Below are 27,936 nucleotides of genomic sequence, written 5' to 3' on the forward strand. Positions count from 1 at the left end.
ATGATTCGATAATTTTGATATTTGTTAGCTGTGTAAGTCCGGGGCAACGGAATCTGTTTGTTTCTACACCTTATACATACCTCGTATCTGCCTGTGTTTCAGTTTTACCCTGACAGTGTGCCGGCCTGTTTCTTGTGGTGAAAACCGTATTTCCTTGACGCCACCAGTGTTGACAACGTCCACGTCTCTTACGACGTCAGAGTTTGGTCCGGTAACATCCACAGTTATGTCGTCACTTCCGGCTGCTTTCCAGTTGACTGGAAGGAAGATCATTATCGGAAGAATCTACACCGCTTCTTGAATTGTGAACCACCACAACACCGCACGTAACATACAGAGCTGAGGAAATATACTAATACAGTACGGGATACCGCACGATACGGGTCCACTGCTCGGGGAACAAACACAACCGCATTGAGCAGGTACTAGTACCTGGATACCTGCGGTATACAAATGTATACTACTACTACTACTGCGCCTACTACTACTACTACTACTACTACTATTACTATTACTATTACTATTACTATTAATACTACTACTGCTACTGCGACTACTACTACTACTACTACTGCTACTGCTACTACTACGACTACTACTACTTCTACCACTATTACTACTACTAATATTACTACTACTACTACTACTACTATTTCTACTACTACTACCTCTACTCCTACTACTACTATTTCTACTACTACTACTGCTACTCCTACTACTACTTATACTACTAATACTAATACTACTGCTACTACTACTACTACTACTACTACTAATACTACTAATAATAAAATAATATGTCTGACACATATGAAGATGTAATGAATGAGAGTGTCCCAAAACAACATGGGACTTGAATCATGACGATATCGACAGATTGAATTAATAACTTTTGTTGAACTTCAACTCCCATCCTTCCCGAGTGCAAAACTAGTTTTTTAGCATTTAGTTATCACCACATGATCCTACCTGTTGAGGTTGTGTCTAGATTGCAACCTTTTAATTTCTTACTGAAATCATACACGCTTTTCGATACCCCCTGCGTGTTTAACAGTGAACTTCGACAACGTTACAACCTGACAAGACGTTCAGTGAACAACGTTACAACCTGACAAGACGTTCGCACTATCGATATCATACGTACCAACGAAGGCGGCCATTTCCCCCACAAAACCCTGTTGAGGGCCGGACATCCATGCCTTGTCCGTGTCGTATGCCTTGACCATCACAGGACTCCCCTGGACCTCTTGACCTTCAAACCGGACAGTCACCTTCCAGTCCCCTGCAAGAGGTCACATGTTCCGTCATTGTGCGGGTGAATGCACGACGCCATCAAGGCATAACAGTGTACTAATCACCAGGGGAAAACGTTATACGTATTGGGTGACTTTACCGGGTTCTGTTGGGCGGAATGAGCCCACGATGTTGCCGTCTTCCTTGCTGCATCCCACAGTCCTCACGTCTCCCGCCGGCGCAGTCACCTCCATCTTGCTCTCGCCACCCGTCACGCCAGCAAGGTCAACCTTAAGGTCAACAGTTCAAGGTCAACACATATTGGAAGGTGATTTTCTGCGGCTCTTACATTTCAAACACATCAGGGAATATCATGAGCGGGTGAGTGAATTTGACGCCGCTTTGAACAGTATTCCAGTTATATCCCGGCGTGTCAGCTTAATGTGGGAGGAAAGCCTCGAAGTGATGGAAGTCTCAGACGTTTACGGCTTTGATGGAGCCCGCGAGCACAGGTATGATGCTGACAAACCTAGAAACATAATTGGGGCCAACCGGGATTCGAACCCACAATCATAGGTTTCTGGCGTGCCCAAGGGACGCAACTCTGTGAAGCGAAACATAATTAGGACGAATCTGGGATTTTATCCAAGGAGCATAGGTTTCTGTCACGGATAAGGGACGCAACTCTGCACAGAGAATGCGGTGTCCTGCATCACTAGGCCACCCGTTTTTCCAGAATATCTGGACACATATAAAGCAGATTGGAGAAGGACTTTATTACCAACTCCTGACTATGTAAAGCCAAATAAAGATGGACATGGTCTGACTTGGGAGCCCCCACAAAGACATCAATACCAATACTGACCATGACCTGGAATGCCTCGCCAATCCTGCACTCGCCCGATGACGTCGTAATATTGACTCTGGAGGCGTCGGGAGTCGCCGTGAATATCATGGGACTACCCAGAATCTCTTCCCCGTCGTAGTACACGTGTATCTGTGGAGGAGAGGAAGTGGCACCTGTACTGCAGGTATAATAATTAAACACGCAAGAGAGAGTCTCCATCATTAAGCTATCACGGACCAGGGTATGGTCAAATACTTACGTCATCATGCCGGTATGAAATATTCTCACCAAATACCACTGTCATACCGTTTGACTTGTTGTGCTAATTGCTGGTGGCATTTTCATTGTCATTTTTATTGTCATGTTGATAATTCGGAGTTTCAAGTCTTTCTGATGAAAACATACGGATGCTGTCTGTGCATTGTGTTTTAGTGTTAACCGAGTCTAGTGGAGATCAAGCCTGTGTCGACATGATCCTGACGCACGTGGACATAAATCCGCTATACATGACGCAGGTACCACTGCCGTGAAGCGTCGTAAAATATACCACAAGAGTTGACGAGTACCATTGGTAAACAATTGGAAATCAGCGTTTGAAACAATTTTGTCATTTTGTATTCATTGCTGCACTCCAGAAACACTCACTCAGAACAGTCCTGCTTGTCACACACGGACACGTGACTCATTACATTCCCGCCACATACACACATTGCTCATATGCTCGCCACATAGCTCACCTGATGTTCCCCAGTCTCGGTAGGGATGAAGGAACAGTCCACGACCTTGTCCTTCCACTTCATGTCACAGCGAGGCTGAGTGCTGGAGCCCCGGATGTCAACTTTGGTTTTCCCTTTAGACACGTCAACGTCCACAATCTCCAGCGAAAACGCTGCCTAGCAACGACAACAACGCCATTACGGACACGAATGAGTATCACGAGCAGTTAAGGTGCGTTTACTGGGCTTCATCAATAACATGTACAAGTTACAAGATGAGTAGCTCCCTACACTGACATCTTCCCGAGGCAAGGGAGTAACTGACTTTAAAAGTCCAGTTTCCGCACTTGTCGAACTAGGCTGGAATTTCTGGGGTCGATCGTAGCGCCACCTGTGGCGATTACAAGTTATGTCTTTTCTATGCCCCTCCTATTGACCAATCAGATTCCATCTCTCATATCACTTGCATTTGCTAAAAATCAAAATGGCGGCTCCCAGTCAAGACGATCTGATCGATGATCAAGATCTATATTGTAATAAAACGGGTCTTGCCGCGCGAAGTGCATCAAATCGCGTGAGTACCTTGATTTGAAAAATGAAAAGATTTGGAAAATATCTGTCGACGACCAGTTGATGGGACAGATCCCTTGCAAATCCTGCAGTCGACCGATATCTACACCTTGAAATCCATGTTGTTTACGAACCGGATGTCAATCTCGTTAACTGAATTTGATTGGACTATGCGTAGACTCGTAAGTCCAGCCAAAATATATCTCCATAATCAAAACTTTGTTCGGCAAGGGTGGAAACTGTACTGTTAGTATCAGTTAACTCCCTTGCCTCGGGAGGATGTGCACCGGTGGCAGCACTGCACATTAGTACATGGTAACATGACCCTGTGTGACAAGAGTTAGACTTGGTAACTGGAGCATGCACTTTTTAAATCAACAGTGGCGTTATATATGACTTTTAGAGTTTTGCTACTTTAATAAATATGACTGGGCTATAACACCACTAGGATGATGATCATGATCATTATGATAACGATGACGAAGTATCAGTTATACCCGGGTGCCCTCCTTGATTCTAGACAGCGTGCAGTTCATGACGAGTTTCTCGGCCTTGGCCTTGCGCGGCGTGATCCTCTGGAACTTGCTGATGTACGCCATGAGAGCGAGCTGGTCCACGTTGGGGTCGGCCATCTCCGCTGCAGTCAGCAGGGGTTCGATTCCTAGGGCCTTCGCTCCGTCGATTCCTGCTCGCAGAACGCAGCTTGTCGTCAGTTACTTTGACAACGTTCGCCACAAACATACAAAGTCGTATGGAATACGAATCGTTTCTCTGAATGACGTAACGTTATCACCGGCAACCACACATCGACGTTTAACATATATGGTCTGTGATACATTATGCTACTTTGAAAATTTGCGTTTTTCTAAAGCTATTCTGAATGGGCGATAACACACCGTTTTATTACAAATACATAGTGTGGTATTAGGGTAAGGTCTAATGATATACCTGAATTATCACGCACCTGTTGCAAGGAAATGCCCAATTTAAGCAACTAAAGTGTGGATGAGTTACGTTTCTATGTACACAAGACATATTTTGTCAACAGATTTCAGACCTTTCTGGCAGTTGGATACTTGGTCATTCCTGTCAACGTTTGGCCAGCCGGACACCTCCCCTCCCAGCGAGTGGACAATAGAGCACAGATAGAACCCATCATTCCAGTCCGTCTGAAGGAGAAACAGGCAAAATAGTGACTACACACACAGACCAAAGTGACCACACACATAGACCTCAGTGAGTACACATGGTAGCCCATGGTGACTACAGACACAGAACACAGTGACTACACATGCAGACCAAAGTGACTACACACATAGACCATAGTGACTCCACACACAGACCATAGTGACTACACACATAGACCATAGTGACTCCACACATAGACCATAGTGACTCCACACACAGACCATAGTGACTACACACACAGACCATAGTGACTACACACACAGACCACATTGACTACACACATAGACCATAGTGACTCCACAAACAGACCATAAGGACTACACACACATACCATAGTGACTCCACACATAGACCATAGTGACTCCACACACAGACCATAGTGACTACACACACAGACCACATTGACTACACACACAGACCATAGTGACTACACACAGACCATAGTGACTCCACACAGAGACCATAGTGACTCCACACACACATACCATAGTGACTCCACACACACAGACCATAGTGACTACACACACAGACCATAGTGACTACACACACACCTACCATAGTGACTGCACACACAGACCATAGTGACTGCAGACACAGACCATAGTGACTGCACACACAGACCATAGTGACTCCACACACACAGACCATAGTGACTCCACACACAGACCATAGTGACTACACACACACCTACCATAGTGACTGCACACACAGACCATAGTGACTGCAGACACATACCATGGTGACTACACACAGACCATAGTGACTCCACACGCACATACCATAGTGACTACACACACATACCATAGTGACTCCACACACATACCATAGTGACTCCACACACACATAACATAGTGACTCCACACACAGACCATAGTGACTCCACACACAGACCATAGTGACTCCACACACAGACCATAGTGACTCCACACACACATACCATAGTGACTCAACACACAGACCATAGTGACTCCACACACAGACCATAGTGACTCCACACACAGACCATAGTGACTTCACAAACAGACCATAGTGACTCCACACACAGACCATAGTGACCACACACACAGACCATAGTGACTACACACACAGACCATAGTGACTACACACACAGACCATAGTGACCACACACACAGACCATAGTGACTACACACACATACAATAGTGACTACACACACAGACCATAGTGACTCCACACACATACCATAGTGACTCCACACACACACACCATAGTGGCTACACACACAGACCATAGTGACTCCACACACAGACCATCGTGACTACACACACATACCATAATGACTACACACACACATACCATAGTGGCTACACACACATACCATAGTGACTACACACACATACCATAGTGACTACACACACAGACCATCGTGACTCCACACACACACACCATAGTGGCTACACACACAGACCATAGTGACTACACACACACATACCATAGTGACTACACACACATACCATAGTGACTACACACACAGACCATAGTGACTCCACACACATACCATAGTGACTCCACACACAGACCATAGTGACTCCACACACACATACCATAGTGACTACACACACACATACCATAGTGGCTACACACACATACCATAGTGACTACACACACATACCATAGTGACTACACACACAGACCATCGTGACTCCACACACACACACCATAGTGGCTACACACACAGACCATAGTGACTACACACACACATACCATAGTGACTACACACACATACCATAGTGACTACACACACATACCATAGTGACTACACACACAGACCATAGTGACTCCACACACACATACCATAGTGACTCCACACACAGACCATAGTGACTCCACACACACATACCATAGTGAGTACACACAAAGACCATAGTGACTCCACACATACAGACCATAGTGAGTACACACACAGACCATAGTGACTACACACACAGACCATAGTGACTCCACACACACAGACCATAGTGAGTACACACACATACCATAGTGACTACACACACAGACCATAGTGACTCCACACACACAGGCCATAGTGACTACACACACAGACCATAGTGAGTACACACACAGACCATAGTGACTACACACACAGACCATAGTGACTCCACACACACAGACCATAGTGAGTACACACACATACCATAGTGACTACACACACAGACCATAGTGACTCCACACACACAGACCATAGTGAGTACACGCACAGACCATAGTCACTACACACACGGACCATAGTGACTCCACACACACATACCATAGTGAGTACACGCACAGACCATAGTTACTACACACACAGACCATAGTGACTCCACACACACAGACCATAGTGAGTACACACACAGACCATAGTGACTACACACACAGAACATAGTGACTCCACACACACAGACCATAGTGAGTACACACACAGACCATAGTGACTCCACACAGAACATAGTGACTCCACACACACAGACCACAGTGAGTACACACACAGACCATAGTGACTCCACACAGACACACTGACCACAGTGGACCACATATATTCTCTACGACATCAAAAGATGAAAACACACAAAAGCAACAAAAAAAATATGCGAAAGATGCTTTACCTTACATGCAAGCACATGGGATAATCAATAAGTGAATACAACACACGAGTTACAGTACATCATCGGTTACAGATCCACGGGGCTACGGCATGCACGCTGTCACTTCACAGTATACGTGTTCAACTGATGCACATTTCAAATAAACAGGACATTATCCGGATGTACTGTACATCAGGTAGTCGGTTGCTAGGTTACAGCAGCTTCAGATGCTATCTTATCTCCACACGGAACACATTGCACAGTTGTTGCAGACAGTGGGGTGAGACACGGACTGAGCGTGGGACAAGGATTGCGTGGTATAAGGGTCTGCTTTTAAAGGTTCTTATATTCGAATGAATTCCGCATGGAATGTGGTTCATGTTTGTAGAATTGGTGAAAAAGTACCATTTTCACCGATTTTGTTCTCTTTTGGTAACATCTTCGACGATAAAGGAATGCTCAGCGTGTTTTGAATGTTTCTAACCGGGACTTCGGAAACGAAAGAGCGTTGTTACTTTATTTAGCATGTGGCTAACTTCACCTTGAAGGCTTTGTTTTCATACATGATCCGAATCTGACTTCACGTGTTGGCTTAAAAATAAATATCGGAATGATTTCAGAAAAGCTTAAAACACGTCAAAGTCTTTTATATTTGACGACAGAGGACGGAGAGAAGATATTCGACAGTTGCGCTGGTACGCCCTTACAACGTGATGCAGATCACAACATCCCTATACTAGATTAAAAACTGTTGAATACAAACGGTATGATCGAGCAACAGGCTCCACCTATAATCCGCTCATCCGATAGCATCCGAGGCTGACATTCTTCATGATAAATGCCTGTACTACATAGTTTAGATTTACCGCTGGCTGCTCAAGGCGCATATTCTTATCTCGAGACCTGGGTAATGCAGGGAAGCCTACTCTCCCTGGTTTTATTTACTTATCCGACGAACGCATAGACCAATTACGCAAGGGACACTGTCGTCACAAGGTTTTCCTCATTCGTTTGATTCTGTGAATACCAAGTCTATGTGGCAACATGGGCAACGGAGGACATTTCCAAAGACGTCGTTGTGTGGGGACAGTGCCTACCGTCGGGGTCTTTGCTTACAGAGCTAATATTTGGTATAAGAATTTGGTGTCAGTGTGCCGAGCCTTTGAATTCTCAAATCGATGCAAGGAATTCAGCACGTAAGTTATGTCTTTTGTCTTGTACTCTAAGATACGGGAAGCATTTTGATAAAAGAACCAAGCGCATTGTTTAAAAAATGTAAATAGGTGGGTTGGTCCCATAGATGATATTTCATTTTTTAATGGAGGTAAATATTTTATTCTCAGAGCTTTTCGGCGACATAGGGGACATGAGGATTGCTGTGTCTCAGTGTTGTGATTACTTATGGACGTGATAACATGATGAACGCGGTGACCAAAGAGATAGTTTTCATTCAAGCTATATAATTTTCACATATGCGATATGAACGTTTTATGACATTAAATATTATACGGTCATGAATGAATAAGTGTTATAAACTAAAGAAGATGAGAAACAAATATTGATCAATCTTTGATATCTTTTGTTGATATTTATATCGTGCAGGGAGATATGTACGGAAAACGACTCAAACGACATTCATAGAACGACAATTGTACTTGCTACTTGTACTTGTAATTGCTAAAGGTAGTTCACTTATGTTTAGAGGTTTAAATATTTTTTATATAATATATCACTACATATAGTAAATACAATGTCAAAACAACAATCGTATATATTATATATTTAGACTTTATACTTGAAAGGACATTCAGGTAATCTGTATATTTCAAAATAACGCACAAATGAAGAATAAGAAACGTCTGAATAATTATCGTGGATTTAACAAATGATAAAAACGTGACAAACGAATAAATATTATGCATTAATGAATTCTTAAAATTACAAAATAAATGAAACTTTTATCCGTCTCCATAGTGGTTACAATGTGGGTTTACACACACACACACACACACACACACACACACACACACACACACACACACGAAACGTCAACCCTGGGTAACACTAAACGGGTGTCTACCCCCACCCCTACTCTACATCACAGGGAGGAGGATGCCTCACCGACAGGTTGCTGATGGTGGTGGTGCGGAGCTGGCGACACACCCAGTTGAGTGTGGAGTAGTACCCCGGGGAGTCCTTCTTTATGAAGTAGGAGAGATAGGTCATTGCCGAGAGATCATCCAGGTCGCTGCTGGCGAAGTCTTCAGGACTTATCACCTTGGGGACGTTCAGGTGTTGTTTTGCCAGCTGCATGGCCCGCCGACAGTTCTCCACCCTTCACGGAGGAAAAAACGAAAGGGAAAATAAAACTGATCCTTGAGGAGTAAAAAAATACATACAAGGAATCTCGCAAAAAGGGGTGAAACGCAACAAGGTCATGGGGATGTTTGGAAGAAGATTTCGATGGAGGTAAATCCACATGATATAGATTTAGTATAGATACGCAGTCTCTTTTTTCGAGAGACATTTGACCTTGAACTGTTGTCAACTTCAGTCTAGGCAAGGAGTAACTGAGATGCATTTGATCGTAGTAGCCATGTGATGTCAGAATATGTTCCTCATTTACCTTGCTGATTCAAACGGGGATCAGAGACCGCCTCCGTGGTCTAGTGGTAGAGCGTCCGCCCGGAGAGCGGAAGGTCCGGGGTTCGATCCCCGGCCGCGTCATACCAAAAGACGTTTAAAGATGGTACTTGTTGTTACCCTGTCTGACGTTCGGCATTAAGGGGCTCAAACAAGGACTGGTCGGCTCGGAGTCAGTATACTGTGTCTGAGTGGGGTATTCATGTTCAACTGGGGCATGGTATCTCAGTGAGCTAGCACTATAAATCGGCATTAGTCCGGACTAGTACAAGCAGCCACACAAACACGTACATGCACGTCGATGAATAAGTGCAATAATCTTGGACGCGACGTTAAACCTCATTTCACCTCACCTCAAACAGGGATCGGGTGGTGACCTCCCTGTCTGACTCCCTGGTGGTATTATTATCATTAGTAGTAGTAGTAATAGTAGTAGTAAAAGTAGTAGTAGTAGTATACGTTTATAGTATCAAGGTACTAGTATCTGCCCAAATGCGGTTTTACTTGTTCCCCGACCAGTGGATCCGTTTGTATTCCAGTTATCATTTTCAACTCCATGGGGAGTATACGACCCAAGCTGCCTACGGACGCTAGCGGGTTTTTACATCCACCTCATAAATCAGGTACCCATTCCCTGCTGGGTGAACAGAGGCACATTTGAACTAAGTCACTTGCCCAGGGTGACACCACAAGTGTTGGCACTTTTGATTCGGGTGTATGTAGTATTTGTGTTTCCACCATCTGGTCATCTACCATCAGATGAGGGGGTTGCTCATGCCCTCAACCACTGGTTTGCCGCGGTCTTGTGCAGACCGTCGTGTTATAGTATGTGCTGACACTCACTCACTCACAAACACAGTACATAATTAATAGTATTCTGATATTTCCAACTTACTTATTTTTGGGGTTGAGGCTTCTCCAGTCTGGGCACGTTCCCGGCTTGCAGTATTCAATGAGGGCGCTGCGAATAGACAGAGTCATGTCAAGGTGAGGTTGTATGACAGTACATCGCCCCCCCCCCCCCCCCCCCCTCCACAGTGAAATGCGGCGCCTAAAACGACTGAGCCACCCGTGCCCCTCACAAATATAGAGGTGAGTCACAGATTGTCTTGTGCACATTTTCTTCACACGATGTAATCGCTTCATGTAAGGAATTTACCCTCACTGTGGTGAATGAGGCGTTGGGTTGAACGCCGACTGGAACAATATTTCAGAAAGATCTCGGCCTGTCAATTTAATATAAACCGAAGTGATTCATGTCTTACCAGTGTAGTGAAGCACCAGTATAAGGTGCTATCAAATCAAGAAACACAATTAGAGTGAAGATGGATTCTAAACCTTGAACACGTTTCCTGCAAGGCCTAAGGGACGCAAATTGCGGTGCTTTAGACGTCTCGGTCATATGTGCACCCTGTTTACTTGAAGTCGACGTTGAAGATCTGATGAATACAGCACCTCACTCAGGGCTTGTCAGTTTGTAGTTAGTGAGTTGGGGTTAACGCCGCTCATAACAGTAACTAACTTCAGCAGCAGAGAGATTGGTGACGACAATTGGTTCTGACGTCATGGTAACAGAGGACAAACCAAAGCACTGCAATGCAATTTCATTGTAATATTATCCATATCTCCAAGGAGATATCGCTTGATTTAACTCAAGCGATACCTCCCGTGGAAGCCCGATTTTGATGATAAAAATATATGTTACCACGCCCTTTTAATGATTACTAGTCCAGTACTCGCAACCTTATATCAACTTTCAACAATTACCAGGGCATCATTGTCAACATGATTGTACAACACCCACATCACTTCTTATGTTAACAACACTTTAGTATGGCAGCAGGACGACTACGTACTGTAACGCTACGCCGTTGCTCCAGTCGGTGGTGAAGTTGCCGATGTTGATGTCGACGAGGACGGACTTAAACCACGCCATCATCAGCTTCTTGGGAGGGGCTTTGGACTTGCTGGTGCTGATCTGGTACCTCAAGATCAGATGCCATAGCAACCCCAGAACAAGCTTCAGGTTACCATTGACAACGTCCTCGTTTCCTGGAACACAAGATATGGCGGATAACAATGTGAAAAAATATATCTTTCCTCCATATCACTATACCGATAACTTTTAAGTGCATTAGGAGGAGCACAGTTAGAGGTTAGAGGCAGAAACATCGTTTAATTTCATTTGAAAACATACGCATTTGCCATGAAGTCATTCACGTTATCTCGGCTGCTCCGGTGCACGCGTTACACGCCATCCCTATTTCACAAAGCGATGTCAGGGCTGTACCCCTCGTGGGCCTATGTTTGCTAAGATCGCTTTGTGAAGCGGGCCCTTAATCCACAAGTTGTACACGTTTCTGTCCGTGGTTTGATTGACAGGTAAATGGACGTCAAGGCTGTACGGCGGTGGGATCTGCTTCTCGTAATCGTTGTGTAAGTGAGTCAGTAATTTTGCTTTCGAAACTATTTGAGGTATAACACGGAATGTCAACTGGATATGATAAGGAAAGCCCGACCTGATGCAGTTATGTTTACCACCTAGAAACAAAATCAGGAAAATCTGCGATTTCAACACACCAGGTTTCATAGGTTTCTGACACGTCTAAGGGACGCAACTCTAGAATGCGAATCGATCGACTGGGACGACTGGTGTTGTACGGAGAAGTGACGCGAGACAGGTAAGTGAGCTGATTGTGCGTTCGCCAGCCACCTAGAAGGTCGACGCTCTGTCACAAGAAGTGTCTGTTTGTAAATCCAGTTTTTGTGTTCACTGTCAACATTACCTACACAACGTACACCATAGTTGTCTTTTTGCGAAACAGTAGTGTGAAGACGACTCTACTGTACATACATACCGTGCCTTCGTCTTAAAGACCGCCTCCGTGGTCTAGTGGAAAGAGCGTCTGCCCGGAGAGCAGAAGATGTGGTTCGATCCGGAGGCACATCATACCAAACGACGTTGAAATATTGTACTTGTTGTTACCCTACTCGACATTAAGGGGACACAACAAGGACTGTCTGGCTTGAAGTCCCGATACTGTGTCTGAGTGGGCTATCCGTGTTAAACTGAGGCATGGTTTCTTAGTGGGACAGCACTATAAAACTCTCTCTCTCTCTCTCTCTCTCTCTCTCTCTCTCTCTCTCTCTCTCTCTCTCTCTCTCTCTCTCTCTCTCTCTCTCTCTCTCTCTCTCTCTCTCTCTCTCTCTCGTCAAACTTATTTCATCTCCCCTCCACGTTATAAAGAATTAGTTGTGAAGCATCAGTGCCAAACTAGTTGTGTGTAAGGTCGTCATCTCGTGTAAATACACACGTTACAATGCAGGCGTCACGCCTGCTTAAGCTTGGACAAAAGAAACGCAGAAATTCTGCAGCCTAAATCATACGCGATTCTGTTGATGAACATTGCAGGAATCGATTTGGATCGATATAATGAGAGCCAGGGTAGGTTGTCTCGGTTGGAGTTCCGCCATCCCACCAGATCCACCTGGACAACGCTAGCCCAAGTGATACTGAAAATGACTATGTCTTCTATCACTCTTCATGTATAATTTCGAAATAGCAAACGTATTTTTATTAAAATATTTCATTATTAAATTCGTTACTTCATTTTGTTTACACTTACATACATCCCTTCCCATGGGTTAGTGGCCCACGATGGCCCGGTCGTCTGAGGCGCCACAATTTGCTCCGAAAAGTTCGTCCCTTTGGCAGGACAGAAACCTATGATTGTGGGTTCGAATCCCGGTTCGTCAGCACCATATCTGTACCCGATGGTTTGACTAAAGTGGTAAACGTCTAAGACCTACATCAATTCGGGCTTTCCTCCCACATTAAGCTGAAATGCTATGACATAACTGGAATACTGTTCAAAGCGGCGTTAAACCCAACACACTCACTCACTCACTGTGAGAGTATGATTTTAAGCACCTTTTAACAATATTACAGCCACGTCGAGGCGAGGACAACAAAATATTCCCAAGAGAATCCGATCAAAAAATGTAAAATTGAGGAAATCAAACTTCACGAATTCAGATCTATTAATAGCCTTCCACAGATCGAGTGACAAACCGATGATAAATTGACACCGACAATACCATTAAAGGAACATCGAGCGCAGACCGAATCTAACTCTGAATAAAAATCATGAGAGTACCCGTTCGATAGAAAAGCAACATGGAGTATAATTTTCCTTGATTGGGAATCAATTACCAAGTTGGCCAAAGGAAATTTGATATTTATCCCGCAACTTTAGATCAATATACTTTGCCCGGAACATAAATTCTCAATCACGTGATATTGATCGAAGGCCCCGTCACTTAAGCTGGCAAACGACGTGAAGAAACAGTAAGCAGAACTTTGTTTTAGTTGTGGCCACAATACCTGTGCGACGAAACAAATTATACAGTCAATAATTACCACCTGTTCCTAAATTTCCCGTTCAGGGCCGTTTACCGCCCCCACTATAAAACTGACTTGACCATTGTGTATAGAAACATCACACATCCTTGAATACCCTAAGCACTATGCGCTGTTAACGGAATTAAATGCCCGTGTAGTTTTAAGACAAACACGCACTTGACCTCGCCCGCTGAAGGAATCCACTGGCTAAACGTGTTGAAGGGTCGCCGCTAACGATATTGCACTCATAATACGTTCTTGGCCGCTGTGTGGTTGGCAAAAGATCGGGACCGACCGTCTGATATTCAGGGTGGTGGGGACTTTGAAAAAATAATTTGCCTCAGATTCTACGAATAACATGCGTCTTGTAATAACAAATTGTATTTTTCTTTTCAGATTTTTCGGCTCCTTTCACAGACACTAACTGCCTGCTCTGAAGCAGGGGCTTGACATATCCTGTGTTAATAAATAAAAAAACACACACGCGCATTAGTCCGGACTAGTACAAGTAGTAACACTCACACGCACGTGCATTTGCCCGGTCTAGTACAAGCACTCACACGAACATACACGTGCATAAGTCCGAACTAGTACAAGCAGTAACATTCACACAGACGGGCATTTGTCCGGACTAGTGCAAGCACTCACACGCACACACATGCATGCGCGCCGCCGTGTATGCGTGGAATAGTTCAATTCCATTTGACCTCACCTGCACGTTATAGAGGTACATAAACCCCAACAGCGCTGATCAGCCTATTCTTACAGTAGTCACCTCGTATCAATACATACTTTACAATACAGGAGTCACCTCGTATCAATACATACTTTACAATACAGGAGTCACCTCGTATCAATACATACTTTACAATACAGGAGTCGTGCCTGCTTAAGAGTGACAAGAACAAACGCAGAAATTCTGCAAGCATATGTGATACTGTTGATCAACAGGAGGTGACAGAACTCGATTTGGGTCCATATCATATAAAAAACCGACCGTTTTGAGCAGTTACCCAAACCGTATCCTGTCTTTATCATGCACGCACGCACGCACGCACGCACGCACGCACGCACATCCATGAGAGACTATTATGTGGTGGGTATCTATTAGGTGAGTAATCTCTCTGGAATGTTATTATTCTGCGCGCGATGACAGTCCTGATTCTGTGGCGTTAAAGAGACATCCCCAGTCGTCGACTGTGATGTATGTGCTACAGAAAAAGGATACAAAAGTCGTAGGTAAACTTTGTGACCAGGGTTTGTACAATGTTCTGACCACTCACAACTATATGGTATGGAGGGAGCCCTGAGGGTATGTCAAATATAGACGTAAGAGCTTTTCTCGCCGTGACATACCAACCATACACTCACATCACGCCCTTGACGTTAAACCCACAGTACAGGATCACACAGATACTGCTATACGGGTATGTTAGGCCAGGTGGAGCGTGGAGGTACGTAATAATAATAATCATCATCATAATAATAATAATTCAGAGCTGAACGCTCGCAATAAAGTTAAAAGCCTCAAATATGTATGTGGCACCCGTCCTTTCATATTCTCTTGGTGGTTTGGATTGGACGAAACAGGAAATTCAGGGTATTGACACCCTCACACGAAGAATCATGTCAGACAATAGATCCAACCACCCTCGCTCTACCCTCAATCGCTTATATTTACTAATGGTATTGGGAGGGCATGGTTTGATTGACGTGGAGGCTCTTCATGATAGAATTGTATTGTGCACTTTTTCACACATTTATTTGTCTGATGATCCGAAGCATGTCAAGACTCATGCATATGACGAAAACAAGGCATTCCACAGTTTTCTTAAAAGAGCCAAGGATGTTGGACATAATCTCAATGTCAGTGTTAATTTTGTTGATGGTTCGGTACTGCTGTACGGTACAGAAATGAGTGTCAACCAAGCGAAGTTCCATAATAAGTCGGCCCAGACTCAGTTTTTCAAGGAGAGGCTATCTGAACGACCACTGCATCAAGTGTATGTCCCCAGATTGACATGCACAGATGTTCGTGATATCTTATTTCCTCCTATTGGAGTCCACAGTCAACACTGGTATCTGGGAAATGTACTTCACCTCCGCTAAGAATATATATAGGTCAAACTGTACTTAACACGCCCAAAATTTAGCATGATCGGAATATATCTGTATGGGACAAGACAGCAGTGTGTGTGGTTGGGTGAGAACTAGAGTCGTGTGTTGTGTGGTAATGAATATACTGGAAACTAATACACGTTCGTCGACGATGACCTGTCTAATTCTTATTGTACATACAGCGACAAACCATGATGTCTCGAAGACCACTGTACACTCAGTCAGAGGCCATGACACGTCACGTATACCACTGTACATTCAGTCAGAGGCCATGACACGTCACGTATACCACTGTACATTCAGTCAGAGGCCATGACACGTCTCACATACCACTGTACATTCAGTCAGAGGCCATGACACGCCACGTATACCACTGTACATTCAGTCAGAGGCCATGACACGTCTAATATACCACTGTACATTCAGTCAGAGGCCATGACACGTCTCACATACCACTGTACATTCAGTCAGAGGCCATGACACGTCTAATATACCACTGTACACTCAGTCAGACACCATGACACGTCTAATATACCACTGTACACTCAGTCAGACACCATGACACGTCTAATATACCACTGTACACTCAGTCAGATGCCATGAAACGTCTCACATACCACTGTACACTCAGTCAGATGCCATGACACGTCTAATATACCACTGTACATTCAGTCAGAGGCCATGACACGTCTAATATACCACTGTACATTCAGTCAGAGGCCATGACACGTCTAATATACCACTGTACACTCAGTCAGATGCCATGACACGTCTAATATACCACTGTACACTCAGTCAGATGCCATGACATGTCTAATATACCACTGTACACTCAGTCAGAGGCCATGACACGTCTAATATACCACTGTACACTCAGTCAGATGCCATGAAACGTCTCACATACCACTGTACACTCAGTCAGATGCCATGACACGTCTAATATACCACTGTACATTCAGTCAGAGGCCATGACACGTCTAATATACCACTGTACATTCAGTCAGAGGCCATGACACGTCTAATATACCACTGTACACTCAGTCAGATGCCATGACACGTCTCACATACCACTGTACATTCAGTCAGAGGCCATGCCACGTCTAATATACCACTGTACACTCAGTCAGATGCCATGACACGTCTAATATACCACTGTACACTCAGTCAGACACCATGACACGTCTAATATACCACTGTACTCTCAGTCAGATGCCATGACACGTCTAATATACCACTGTACACTCAGTCAAATGCCATGACACGTCTAATATACCACTGTACACTCAGTCAGATGCCATGACACGTCTAATATACCACTGTACACTCAGTCAGATGCCATGACACGTCTAATATACCACTGTACACTCAGTCAGATGCCATGACACGTCTAATATACCACTGTACACTCAGTCAGATGCTATGACATGTCTAATATACCACTGTACACTCAGTCAGAGGCCATGACACGTCTAATATACCACTGTACACTCAGTCAAATGCCATGACACGTCTAATATACCACTGTACACTCAGTCAGATGCCATGACATGTCTAATATACCACTGTACACTCAGTCAGATGCCATGACACGTCTAATATACCACTGTACACTCAGTCAGATGCCATGACACGTCTAATATACCACTGTACACTCAGTCAGACGCTATGACATGTCTCGCATACCACTGTACATTCCAGTAAGTCATGGGATGAAGATATTGACCATCACTGATTAAGGATTGTTCAAAGATAACGCACCTGCATCCATGGTGTCCCGACATTATCAGTATCGTTTACTTGTGTATTTGTCGGTCTTTGTTTGTCAGGCGGATTTCCCCCGAATTGATATTAATATTTAATAACCCCCAATGGAAATATTTGATAGCCCTTGCCTTAGGACACATCTGTCCCTGTGCCTCATCCAACACGAGGTCTCAAAACGTACCTGTTGTCATGGAAATTTATTTCTCATAAAATCATTACATTTGTTAAATCTGTATTGGTCATGTGATGTTGAGTGGTGTAAAGTATTCACAGAATAACGAGTGATAGAATAATAAACATATCCTGATCAATATTGAATTAATTCAAGGGGGATGGAGCAGGGATCTCACTAACATCTTAAACTTAATTCAATACATGTGACCAACTATGAGATAAGGGTGAAAAATCCCATTTTGACATTTCATTATATTTTAAAACTACATTATCTTCGGAATACAAAAATACAGTTAAAAAACTTCAGTTTTTATTCATTACACAAAATGTCTGACGAATTGAAAGAAGACATGTATGCTGAAAGGTTTTGAAATAATGTTTATATTTCTTAACGAACTAGCGAGAGAAAAATACGATATTTTTTACAGTCCGCACACAATGAGATCTTCACTAAAGTAAGTTGACGTTAGTGAGTGAGTGAGTTGGGTTTAACGCCGCTTTTAACATTATTCCTGTTATATCACGGCGTGTCAGCTTAATGTGAGAGGAAAGCCCGAAGTGATGCAGGTCTTAGACCTTTACCACTTCGGTGAAACCCACGAGCACGGGTATGGTGCTGACAAACCTAGAAACATAATCGGGGTGAACCGGGATTCGAACCCACAATCATAGGTTTCTGGCGTGTCCAGGGGACGCAACTCTGCACAGCGAATTGCGGCGCCTTAGACGACTGGGCCACCCGTGCCCCCAAGTTGACGTTAAATGTCTTCATGACAACTGTATCTGAGCACCCGTAAGGTCCCATTTCTCCTGGTGGGTCACATAAATAGATGAAGTTTTTAAAAATATTTCCATAGATTATGTTTTATATCACTAAGGTTATTTCCGCAATATACCACACGCTATAATAGCGCTATAATAAACAGTTGTTCCTTTATGACACGTTATACCATGGTATTGATAAACTGACCTTCACTCACAGAAATCTACCCCGCGTACACTCTCTGGTACCATGCTATATGAAGACAGAGAATATTTGACCAGCTACAGTATCAGATGTTTTACAAATATGTACGTGCGTCGCTACAAGTGGTATGTTCAGATTGTATTCATAAAATGTCTGGATTATTAGTACACAGGCGTGGACTAGTCCGTTCCATGAGGACATCTCCGCGACACGGGCAGTGTTCTAGACCCAGTGTGGTACTAACAGATCCGTTCACGCGTGACGATCCGGGGTAGAATAGGTCTTCAGCAACTCATGCTTGCCGTAAAAGGCGACTATGCTTGTCGTAAGAGGCAACTAACGGGATCGGGTGGTCAGGCTCGCTGTCTTGGTTGATGCATGTCATCGTATCCCAATTGCGTGGATCGATGCTCATGATGCCAATCACTGGATTGTCTGGTCCAGATTCGATTATTTACAGACCGCCGTCATATAGCTGGAATATTGCTGAGTCCGGCGTTAAACAACAAACAAAACAAGAAACAAAAACGTAATATCAATCACTGGATTTTCCGGTCCAGGTTTGATTGTTTTCGGACGCCGTTACATACTTTGAATAGAGCTGAGTGTGGCGTTGAACAACAAGCAGCATGACATGACTCATGGCTTCATAAAATGTCACTGAGCACAACATGACCCAACTATCAGCCAAAGTGAGGAGCGTGACATGTTTTTATAGGAGTCCGGGCAACCACTGGCATGTCCTATAAATCAAATATCATATACACCGTACGGAGGCTGTTGACACTGCCAGGCATGGAGTTGATACCCCTTAATACATGTGTAACACGAAACAGGAATTACGTTAATCTGAATTCCGTTATAGTCACACCGCAGTAAGAGGACCGTAATAAATACGACGTGGTGATATGTCCCAACCCACGGCAAAAAAACGTCACGTGTTCCGGGACGTCATAGCATGTTCATATTTTGCACTGCGGTGACCTTGAAAGGTATTCAATACTAAAGCTTCCATATCATTTTCCTTAACGCTTAAAAACTATGGCCAATTCTCAATATACGAATTTTAAAAACAAATTATTTTGTAGTTTTGTTTAGATCAATTGTGGATAAATAGGTAAAGTGCGTGTGAAATATGATTGCATGCATGTACATATATATGTCATTTTTTTGTAACATACTTTGAAAATATGTCAGCTAAATCATTCGAAGTACGAGTGTTATGTTTAGTGTAAGGTATTTACATAATCTGGGGATTTTACTTGTTTCAGAAAGGGTTTTGTCTCAAGTTTAAGCTAAAACCCAATATATTTTCCCCAGACAACATTATTTGTTGGTCACGACGCTATATTTATACACACGAACATCCCCGCTAACCTGGCAAGGCAACAACAATCATCTGATGATGCGGACGGAGGCAAATTGTGACCACATTATCATCTGAAGCCGAAACTCGTTTTTCTTGACGACTAAGGCGTTGATGCATCACAACATTTTCACAGCAGTATTCAAAAGAAAGTGCGTTTTCCCATAGAAGAGTGCATTGCTACAAGTACCAGATGAACATAAATTCAGGTGCCGTTATCTTGACAGGGTGTTTGTTCCGTGTGATATACCGTCCTCCAATACGGTGACGGTCTTATCTCTGCTCAGCAACAATCTCTCCCTCCCTCTTGTCTCGGTCTGACTGTAGCAATAGTATCACTCTACACAAACTGCGTGCCTTGGCTCAAAGTTCAGCAGGCCCATTTAGGATCAGGAATGTCAATGTACGCTGTACTGATCTGACGGACAGGCGCTGTAACGATGTCCTGTCTTGACTTTCTCATCTGTCACGCTATGTGTGTGGATGGCCACTGTCATGTATTGATTGTCTTGTTACACGCATGGTCTCACTAGTCACGCCTTGATTCTCTCACCTGTCACGTCTTGATTATCTCACCTGTCACGTCGTCATTGTCTCACCTGTCACGTCTTGATTGTCTCACCTGTCGCATCTTGATTGTATCACCTGTCACGTCTTGATAATCTCACCTGTCACGTCGTCATTGTCTCACCTGTCACGTCTTGATTGTCTCACCTGTCACGTCGTCATTGTCTCACCTGTCACGTCTTGATTGTCTCACCTGTCGCATCTTGATCGTCTCACCTGTCACGTTTTGATTGTCTCACCTGTCACGTCTTGACACACCCGTCACATCTTGATTGTCTCACCTGTCACGTCTTGATAGTCTCACCTGTCACTTCTTGATTGTCTCACCTGTGTCACATCTTGACTCACCCGTCACGTCTTGATTGTCTCACCTGTCACGTCTTGATAGTCTCACCTGTCACATCTTGACTGACTTACTTGCCGAGTCTTGATTAACTCGAATATCACACCTTATTGTCTCACTTGTCACCATTTGATTGTCTCAATTGTTACGCTTTGATTGTCTCACTTGTCACGTCTTGATTGTCCCACCTGTCACGTCTTGATTGTCTCACCTGTTACGTCTTGATTTACCTGTCACGTCTTGACTCACCTTGCACGTCTTGACTGACTTACTTGCCACACCTTGATTGTCTTACTTGACACTATTTGATTGGCTCACTTGTCACGTCTTTATTGCCCCTCCTGTCACTTCTTGATTGTCACACCTATCAAGTTTTGATTGTCTCACCTGTATCGTCTTGATTAGCTTACAGGTCACGTTTTGATTGCCTCACCTGCCACTTCTTGATTGTCTCACCTGTCACGCCTTGACTCACCCGTCACGTCTTGATTGTCTCACCTGTCACGTCTTGATTGTCTCACCTGTCACGTCTTGATTGTCCCACCTGTCACGTCTTGACTGACTTACTTGCCACACCTTGATTGTCTCATCTGTCACGTTTTGATTGCCTCACCTGTCAAGTCTTGATTGTCTCACCTGTCACGTTTTGATTGCCTCACCTGTCACGTCTTGACTGACGTCCTTGCCACGTCTTGATTATCTCACCTGTCACACCTTATGGTCTCACCAGTCACGTCTTGAATGCCTAACACTGCTCCTGTTATAACGACCCACAAGGATATTCAAACGCACTCAGTTGTATCCACAGGTTCATTAAACTCGTGGGGAGTCATGGTAAAGAGTGATCGCCAGCAACACATGCTTGTGATAGGAGGCGACTAAATGGATCGGGTGGTAAGGCTCAGTGGCCGGCTTGATTGCATGACATCGTATCACAATTGTCACAATCGATGTCCATGATGACAGTCACTGGATTGTCTAGTCCAGACTCGAATGATGACAGACGGCCATCATATAGATGGAATATTGTTCTCTGCGGCGTTAAACAGCAAACAAACATATCCAAATTCTTCGATTTAAATATATTCAGACGTTGCCGTTATAGCCGACCTCGACATAGCCGGATTTGACTTATAAGTGTGTGGGACTTGTGATTATGAATAGTTATGAATGGCTGGACTAACGAGGTAATGCAACGTCACCACTACACAACAGCGCTACAGTGAGCTTGCTGGTTACACAAAACCCCCGTTATACAGCACCGGAAGTACAGTGACCAGTCGACAGTCGGCGTTGTTTGTGAATGTCGAGGTTCGGTTATAACGAAGTGATCTTGTATCGCCCTTGGACCTCGTTTAATCTTCAGTCTCTATATATCCAAGTCTGTCTGTCACGCCGCTGATTTATGAGATTCCGTATGTCTGTGGACTCAACTTTATTCACTCTCTCCATAAATAAATCGTGACAAAAGCAACGAGCGTCTCTCGTTTTCTCCTCGCGAGGCCTCATATTACCGCAGTAGAATATATTACAATAAAACACATCTTTGTGATGTAAATTAAGAGTGTGTGTTGCATTGTAAAAAGCTGTTTAAATCGGAGGTCTATACATGTTGTGTGTGTGTCGTGGTTTATTTCTCGCAATAAAATAGTTCATTTACAAAAGAGTTGTGTTACGCCCTGATCTATTAAGTGCACTGCTGGTGTCAGAACATACCGACACAATGAGACGCACTGTGTTGACGGAGAGAGACTGTGTGTGTGTGTGTGTGTGTGTGTGTGTGTGTGTGTGTGTGTGTGTGTGTGTGAGAGAGAGAGAGAGAGAGAGGGGGGGGAGAAAAGAGTGAGAGTGTGCGTGAGTGACTGAGAGACAAACAGGCAGAGTGAGAGACACAGCAAGAGAGAGAGGGAGAGAGAGAGAGTGCGTGTGTGTGATGAGAAGGAATCAGATATAGTTAAACGTAGATGCAAGGTGAACGAAGTTGAAATGGGGAAGATGAATCCCCTGTCTACCCGTATAACACATTCACACAAATATAGTGCGTCTTGTCAATGATGCGAAAGGGGGGCGAACAGAGGACGGATTGAGAGAGAAAACCACCAATATGTAGGGACGACAGGAGACGAGACGGAGGAAGGAAGGCGGGAAAAGGAATGCAGAGAAGACACTTACAGCAGTATGTAGAGAAAAATATATTTTGAAGGAAATGTAAATTACACTAAGGAAAGCGAAGAGGGGGAACTGTGTTGTAAGGAGGGGGTCACCGAGGGTAGGCCTATTCAGTAAACGTGTAAGAAATTCACTTTACTTGGATATTGTTCCGAATGAATGAGCATGTACACTGTATAGACAGAAACCACACAGCTAGTCCCGGGTCTGTCACTATCTCTGACAACATGTAATTGCCAGCAACAGTGGAATGTGACCCAGTGTCAATCATGTAGTAAAGTGACTTCTGCAGATACCAAGTCAGTCACACCTGTTGTCCGAGGTACGCGTGATTATTACGCTGAAATACTCACCGTCTCGCCCACATGCAACTGACAATCCAGCATATCATAATACAATATAATGTTTGTGAAACGACTTTGTCTCGCATGAGCTGCTATCTTAATCCGATAAGGCGGGCGTGTACCAACAGTTTATATGGCGATGTGTATGCATGTGAATTTGATATACGACCCACTCACCTATATTTACGAGGCGGATTTGATCCTCTGCAATGGCTTCAAACGCTAGTTGAACATTCTGCAACATCTGGATTTTACTTCTGGGTTTGGTATAAACACGTCCAATCTTTCGAAACTGCAACGCTTCGATTAAAGCCACGAGTTTAACACCATCACAAAAATCGGTGGCCAAATTGTCCACTGTTCGGCCAGTGCTGGTCAATTGTTCGTTCACCCAGTTGGAGAAAGTCTTGTGCTGAATCTGAACCCATGTATCCTCGGGGCCCTTGGAGGACACGTTCCCCACCCCCAGGCGGGACGGGGAGGGGTCCTGGCGTTGCTTGTTAGACATGGTCCCGTGGGGAGGGGGCGTTGTGAGCGTCACCTGCCGCTGCTGGTATCTCCGTAGTTGGTTAGGACATCAATACCAACGCCAGTCCGCGAACAGGTACAGTTACGTTCTGCCTAGCCAGGTAAATCCTTGGATCGATATATCTCTATAATGCTCTTCGTATCAAGGGCGGTAACTCGCAGTTGTCACCCGACCTGATAAAGAATCCGGGTTACGTTTGAACGAGATAAATTATGACAGGATCGTGAACACTGGGGAATAAATCTATTGCTGGTTCTCTTGTGCATGTGTTTTGATTAGAAAATCATTGATTTATTAACTCTGTAAACATTTCTCATCTGACAAGAAAATGCACTCACTTCAGAGCCGCATCATCAAAGAGTGCTTTAGTAATCGTGTGTTGTGTTAAACGGCAACACGCATATCTAGAACTCATCAAATGGTTAAGATTTTTTATATTTTGAAAAATTGCTCTTTGATGAAATAATTCAATTGATTTCAAACAAGACTGTTTGTTAATGTTAGGCTAATAAGTAAATACACAAGTGAGACAGACAAACAGAAGCTCGTGATTGTGTCAATACTACTACGACTACAACTAAGACTAAGACTAAGACTACGACTAAGACTACGACTACTATTACTGCTACTACTACGACTACTACTACTAACACTACCAGTACTACCTCTCCATAACTTCTCAATAACTGTACCCTTCCATAACTGTACCCCTCCATAACCACACCCTCCTTAACTGTACCACTCCATAACCACACCCCTCCAAAACTGTACCCCTCCATAACCACGACCCTCCATAACTGTACCCCTCCATAATCACACCCCTCCATAACCACACCCTCCATAACTGTACCCTTCCATAACTGTACCCCTCCAAAACTGCACCCCTCCATAACTGTACCCCTCCATAACTGTACCTCCATAACTTTACCCCTCCATAACCACACCCCTCCATAACCACACCCTCCATAACTCTACCCCTCCATAACTGTACCCCTCCATAACCACACCCCTCCATTACCACACCCTCCATAACTCTACCCTCCATAACTGTACCCCTCCATTACAAAACCCCTCCATAACCACACCCCTCTATCACCACACCCTCCATAACTGTACCCCTCCATAACTGTACCCCTCCATAGCTGTACACCTCAATAACTGTACCCCTCCGTAACCACACCCTCCATAACTGTACACCTTTATAACTGTACCCCTCCATAACCATACCCCTCCATAACAACACCTCTCCATAACCACACCCCTCCATCACCACACCCTCCATAACTGTACCCTTCAATAACTGTACCCCTCCTAAACTGTACCCCTCCATAAAAACACCCCTCCATAACAACACCCCTCCATCACCATACCCTCCATAACTGTACCCCTCCATAACTGTACCCCTCCATAACCACACCCCTCCATAACCACACCCTCCATAACTCTACCCCTCCATAATTGTACCCCTCCATTACCACACCTTCTGTAACTGTACCCCTCCATAACTATACACATCCATAACCACACCCCTCCATAAACACACCCCTCCATAACCATACCACTCAATAACCATACCCCTCCATAACCACACCCCTCAATAACCATACCCCTTCATAACCATACCCCTCCATAACCCTCCTTAACTGTACCCCTCCATAACAATACCCCTCAATAACCACACCCATCCATAACCCTCCTTAACTGTACCCCTCCATAACCATACCCCTCCAGAACTACACCCCTCCATAACCCTCCTTAACTGTACCCCTCCATAACCATACCCCTCCATACCCACACCCCTCCATTACCCTCCTTAACTGTACCCCTCCATAACCACACCATCCAAAACTGTACCCCTCCATAACCACGACCCTCCATAACCACACCCTCCATAACTGTACTCCTCCATAACTGTACCCCTCAATAACTGTACCCCTCCATAACCACACCCCTCCATAACCATACCCCTCTAAAACCACACCCCTCCATAATCATACCCCTCCATAACCATACCCCTCCATAACCATACCCCTCCATAACCCTCTTTAACTATACCCCTCCATAACCATACCACTCCATAACCTCACCCCTCCATAACCCTCCTTAACTGTACCCCTCCATAACCATACCCCTCAATAACCACACCCCTCCATAACAATATCCCTCCATATCCATGACCCTCTATAATTGTATCCCTCCATAACCACACCCCTCCATTATCACACCCCTCCATAACAATACCCCTCCAAAACCACACCCCTCCATAATCATACCCCTCCATAACCACACGTCTCCATAACCATACCCCTCCATAACCATACCCCTCCATAACCACACCCCTCCATAACAATACCCCTCCATAACCACACCCCTCCATAACCACACCCCTCCATAACCACACACCTCCATCACTACACCCCTCCATAACCACACCCCTCCATAACAATACCCCTCCAAAACCACACCCCTCCATAACCACACCCCTCCATAACAATACCCCTCCATAACCACACCCCTCCATAACCACACCCCTCCATAACCACACACCTCCATCACTACACCCCTCCATAACCATACCCCTCCATAACAATACCCCTCCAAAACCACACCCCTCCATAACCACACCCCTCCATAACCATACCCCTCCATCACTACACCCCTCCATAACCACACCCCTCCATAACAATACCCCTCCAAAACCACACCCCTCCATAACCATACCCCTCCATAACCATACCCCTCTATAACCACACCCCTCCATAACAATACCCCTCCATAACCACACCCCTCCATAACCATACCTCTCCATAACCACACCACTCCATAACAATACCCCTCCATAACCACACCCCTCCATAACCCTCCTTAACTGTACCCCTCCATAACCACACCCCTCCATAACAACACCCATCCATAACCCTCCTTAACTGTACCCCTCCATAACCATACCCCTCCATAACCACACCCATCCATAACCCTCCTTAACTGTACCCCTCCATAACCATACCCCTCCATAACCATACCCCTCCATAACCATACCCCTCCATAACCATGCCCGTCCATAACCACACCCCTCAATGACCATACCCCTCCATAACCACGCCCGTCCATTAACACACCCCTCTATAACCACAACCCTCCAAAACCATACCCCTTCATAACCATACCCTTCCATAACCACACCCCTCCATAACCACATCCCTCCATAACAATACCCCTCTTAAACCATACCCCTCCATCACCACGCCCCTCAATAATAAAATCCCTCTATAACCACACCCCTCCATAACCACAACACTCCATAACCACACCCCTGCATAGCCACAACCCTCCACAACCACACGTCTTCATAACCACACCCCTCCATAAGCACACCCCTCCATAACCACACTCCTCTATAACCACACCCCTCC

The 27,936-nt window shown here is 44.5% G+C and overlaps 1 protein-coding gene across 1 annotated transcript in view; it reads right to left on the bottom strand.

Moving 5' to 3' along the window:
• The window catches only part of LOC139448237 (filamin-A-like), a 37,694-nt gene extending 13,058 nt beyond the window's left edge, over positions 1-24,636 (bottom strand). Inside the window, exons 1-11 of the mRNA XM_071229757.1 lie at positions 24,172-24,636; positions 11,637-11,832; positions 10,676-10,741; positions 9,259-9,472; positions 4,424-4,535; positions 3,864-4,051; positions 2,818-2,973; positions 2,099-2,230; positions 1,394-1,523; positions 1,145-1,282; positions 81-257 (exon numbers count right to left, since the gene is read on the bottom strand). Of these exons, the coding sequence (XP_071085858.1) occupies positions 81-257; positions 1,145-1,282; positions 1,394-1,523; positions 2,099-2,230; positions 2,818-2,973; positions 3,864-4,051; positions 4,424-4,535; positions 9,259-9,472; positions 10,676-10,741; positions 11,637-11,832; positions 24,172-24,502 (1,840 nt within the window). The 5' untranslated portion in view covers positions 24,503-24,636. The remainder of the gene's footprint in view (positions 1-80; positions 258-1,144; positions 1,283-1,393; positions 1,524-2,098; positions 2,231-2,817; positions 2,974-3,863; positions 4,052-4,423; positions 4,536-9,258; positions 9,473-10,675; positions 10,742-11,636; positions 11,833-24,171) is intronic.
• Between the last annotated feature and the right edge of the window lie 3,300 nt (positions 24,637-27,936).

The sequence above is a fragment of the Haliotis cracherodii genome, unplaced genomic scaffold, assembly GCF_022045235.1.
Source record: "Haliotis cracherodii isolate W230 unplaced genomic scaffold, xgHalCrac1.p SCAF_7, whole genome shotgun sequence".
Classification (NCBI taxonomy): Eukaryota; Metazoa; Mollusca; class Gastropoda; order Lepetellida; family Haliotidae; genus Haliotis; species Haliotis cracherodii.